This window comes from Eurypyga helias, unplaced genomic scaffold (assembly GCF_000690775.1).
Source record: "Eurypyga helias isolate BGI_N326 unplaced genomic scaffold, ASM69077v1 scaffold13776, whole genome shotgun sequence".
In the NCBI taxonomy this organism is placed as follows: domain Eukaryota; kingdom Metazoa; phylum Chordata; class Aves; order Eurypygiformes; family Eurypygidae; genus Eurypyga; species Eurypyga helias.
Window position 1 is genome coordinate 5,220 of NW_010254842.1, and position 3,779 is coordinate 8,998.

A 3,779-nucleotide genomic window follows, 5' to 3' on the forward strand; every position below is an offset into this window, starting at 1 on the left:
CGGTTGACCGCATCACATTTCCTTTTTCAAACCTTGAAAACTTGTTTACATTTTGCTGTCAGCTTCTTTAGAACGAATTTCAAAAGCAGAAAGACAATATGTGGGTGCAATCTTTTACCTGTTTTTTCTGCTTCCTTTCAGGATCGTAATAATGCCAGACGGATTCATGAAGGGGCAAGTTTGCCTTTTTTTGAAGTGTTTGTGGATGCTCCACTGCATGTCTGCGAGCAGAGAGATGTTAAAGGACTCTACAAGAAAGCCAGGGCTGGAGAAATTAAAGGTGAACCTAGATGTAGTCACATCCTTTCTACCCAAGTGAAACGGTGTAATTTCACCCCGCATGAGTGGATGTGCTCAGGTCTGTGGGTACCATCCTTAAGCAGCATGGACTGGGGACAGGACTGAGCAGAAGATTGGGGTTGACCTCTGGCTCATTCAGCTGACTAGATAAATGCATAGGAAAGGGCAAACCTGGCTGTCCTCACAGCGAAAAGCCTTGGGCAGGTCACGTGGTTTCTATCGCCAGCTCTTACGATTGAGGATTAATCTATCTCCATTGACTAGCTAAAAAATAGCCTGTTTCTCTCTAAAGTGTACAAAGAATGGCATTAATAACAGTTTCTAACGGCTTCCAAAACGTAAAGCACGATCACCATCTTTCTGTAAAGACCCCGCACTTCTGAAGAGGCGGACTTTTAAGTTAAGGTTCTGTGCTAGTGCCCATGAAAACGATTTCCTAGCCCCACCCTCAGATCAAGATTTAAATGTAGCCTGCAATAAAAAAAGCTTAGATACATGACCACTTACTGCAAGTGTTGTTTCAAGTGTTGCTTTGCTCTGTGTTGTATTGCGGTTTGCAGGGGTTGATGGTAGCACTTCTTACCTGGATTAAGAAGCAAAGCAGTTTTTTAAAGTAATCACTGTCAGGGCTGTTTGCAGATGCTGTAATGTTGAACTCGCCATTGATCAAAAGTAAAATTCAAGAAATTAAAGACATTCCACGTGACTGATGGGTTGATGCTGCCACTACTTCCAAGTACATTATTTGGAGACCAGGAATAAATAAGGCTCAACTAAGCTTTGCTCAGAATCAAAGTAAGATGCAAAGATACAGTTCTGTACAGAATCCTGGTTTGTGCTGTAGAACTTCCTTAATATTCTGTTAATTTTGCAAGCCCCATAATGGAACTGTGTTACTTCAGAAGTGGTAGTGAGGTATACAGGGCTCAAGTGAGCCACAGGTGGGTGTAGCGGTGGCAGTATCCTGTGACCTGTCTGTTGTATGTATAAACCATAGAATCACAGACTGGTTTGGGTTGGAAGGGCCCTTCAAGATCATCTAGTTCCAACCCCCCTGCCATGGGCAGGGACCCCTGCCATAGCCCAGGTTGCTCCCAGCCTCATCCAGCCTGGCCTTGGACCCTCCCAGGGATGGGGCATCCACAGCTTCTCTGGGCAACCTGTCCCAGGGCCTCCCCACCCTCTTAATGAAGAATTCCTTCCTGATACCTAATCTAAACCTCCCCACTTTAAATTTAAACCCGTTACCCCTTGTCCTATCACTCCCTGCCCTTGTAAAAAGTCCCCCCCAGCTTCCGTGTAGCCCCCCCCGGCACTGGAAGCTGCCGTAAGGTCTCCCCAGAGCCTTCTCTTCTCCAGGCTGAACAAGCCCAACTCTCTCAGCCCCAAACCAACAATCACAGCTAATGGTGAGGGACGGTTGATGGTTGGTTGATGGTTGTCTAACTGATAAGTGATGTGCACGGAGTTCTGCCAGTGCTCCTTTTCTTATTCGCACTATAAACCAAGTAACTTCACAAAAAAAATGTGCTCTGTGGGCGCTGCAAAATGCTGAAGTTTGCTGCAATCATGTAGTAGGATTAGCAGATAGTCTGGAAAAGAAAAAAAACTGTTGAATTCCTTAGGAAATCCTGTATTAAGGAAGCTAAAACTCTGCTCTTTCCTGTTGTGTTGGTTTATGTCAGAAAACTGCCTGTGAACAATGTTAAAATGAAGTCATCTTTTGGAAAAAGTCACCTAAGTTTTTTTCGTCCTGTAGGTTTTACTGGGATTGACTCTGAGTATGAAAAACCAGAAGCCCCAGAGCTTGTGCTGAAAACGGATTCCTGCGATGTGAATGACTGTATACAGCAAGTTGTGGAACTCCTTCAAGAGAGGGTGAGCAGAAAGGCAGCTGTGTCTTAGCAGCTTTTTGCAAAGCCTTTGTAGCTGCAGTCTGAATGTGTGTGCCAGGAGGAGCAGAGACAATTTTTTAAAGTTGAAGGCTTATATATCTTTAAATTCTAGCTTATAAAACTTGTCCTATTGTGTGTTTCCTTCTTAAACCTCAGCGTTGCAACAGCATTGATCTCTACGTGAAATAAGGTTTGGACAACTGGAAAATTAATTACCATCATTGATAACTGCAAGGGAGAGAAGGCTGTTGGAGTTGATGAATGCTGACTTTAACATTGGTTTCTAGCATTTCTAAGAGTCTGAAATTCTTTACTTTGTCTCTGTAGTGTACAAATTAACATGTAATGCAGATGTGAAGAGGCAGGGATGCACTTAAAAGTAATTGGAGGTGGCTTAAGCAGGGGCTGCTGTGGTTGCATCTGGTTTCCCTTTTTTCCACCGTTTTCCTTAGTAAAAGTGGTCCTGCAATTGTGTAATAACCAGTTCAAGAAGTTGACCTTCTTGACGTGGTTGAGTTTGGTTAACGTTTCATAACTTCTGGAAAAGTAGATCTCTTCACTCCTTCATGCCTGCGATCTGCACCATCCCTTTTGAAGCCTCTGGGCTTCCTCCTGTCTGATAAGTGGATTCAGCTCATTACCCAACTTGGAAAAAAACCCATAAAAACCACCCCCGCCCAAAACAAAACCAAAAACTACCCACAACGAAACAACCAAAAAACCCCCAACAAACCACTCACAGAAAACAAAACAGACAAAAACTCCCAAACCCAAAACTATCTAAGTGTGAAGATGACCATGAGGTGGCTTTATCCTCTTGAAACCTGAAATTTGCTAGTCATCCTGCAGAACAAGTGTGTCTCCTTACATTCTTATCTGTAGTCAGTGGATGGTGGGATTAGACAATTAATTTAATTTAGATACTCTAGCAGCCAATTATTCATGTTTTCTGTGAGGTGGATGTTCTGGAAATGCAGGGTGTGGGCAGTACCTTGAGTAAAGTTCCACCCAGGAGATAAGAGTAGGAAGGTCTCACATCTGCTCTTCCACTTGCCGATTGCCACGGCCTGACTTCAGAGAGTGGCTTCTCTAGTATCCTCCTTGCCTGCTATACCCTGCCAGGATCCCCACATTTTCACTTCCAGCCAAAAAGGATCAGCAGACACAATGCAGGACCTGCAGGAGACCTGCACCCTGTGGAACAAGACCTGGTGTGTTGAAGTAGTTATAAGCAAAAGACCTCATGGTGTAGCCAGCATGGAGTTAATTTTAACCCTCTGTGCCAGTGCAGTTCTGGGGAGATTTAATCTCTTGTAGCTAAATTTTGAAGAAAATTCTAACAGGTTGACACGCTGGAGGGAAGGGCCCCCCTCATGGAGTTCAACAAGGCCAAGGGCAAGGTCCTGCCCCTGGGTCGGGGCAATCCCAGCACAAGGACAGGCTGGTGGAGAGTGGATGGAGAGCAGCCCTGAGGAGAAGGACTTGGGGTACTGGGGGATGGAAAGCTGAACATGAGCCGGCCGTGTGCGCTGGCAGCCCAGAAAGCCAACCGTATCCTGGGCTGTATCCAGAGAAGTGTGGCCA

General features: G+C 45.0%; 1 protein-coding gene across 1 annotated transcript in view; it reads left to right on the forward strand.

The window, feature by feature from the left end:
- Positions 1-3,779, forward strand: part of PAPSS1 (3'-phosphoadenosine 5'-phosphosulfate synthase 1) — a 26,930-nt gene that overhangs the window by 4,483 nt on the left and 18,668 nt on the right. The window contains exons 3-4 of the mRNA XM_010153155.1: positions 142-280; positions 2,060-2,178. Coding sequence (XP_010151457.1) covers positions 142-280; positions 2,060-2,178 — 258 coding nt within the window. The remainder of the gene's footprint in view (positions 1-141; positions 281-2,059; positions 2,179-3,779) is intronic.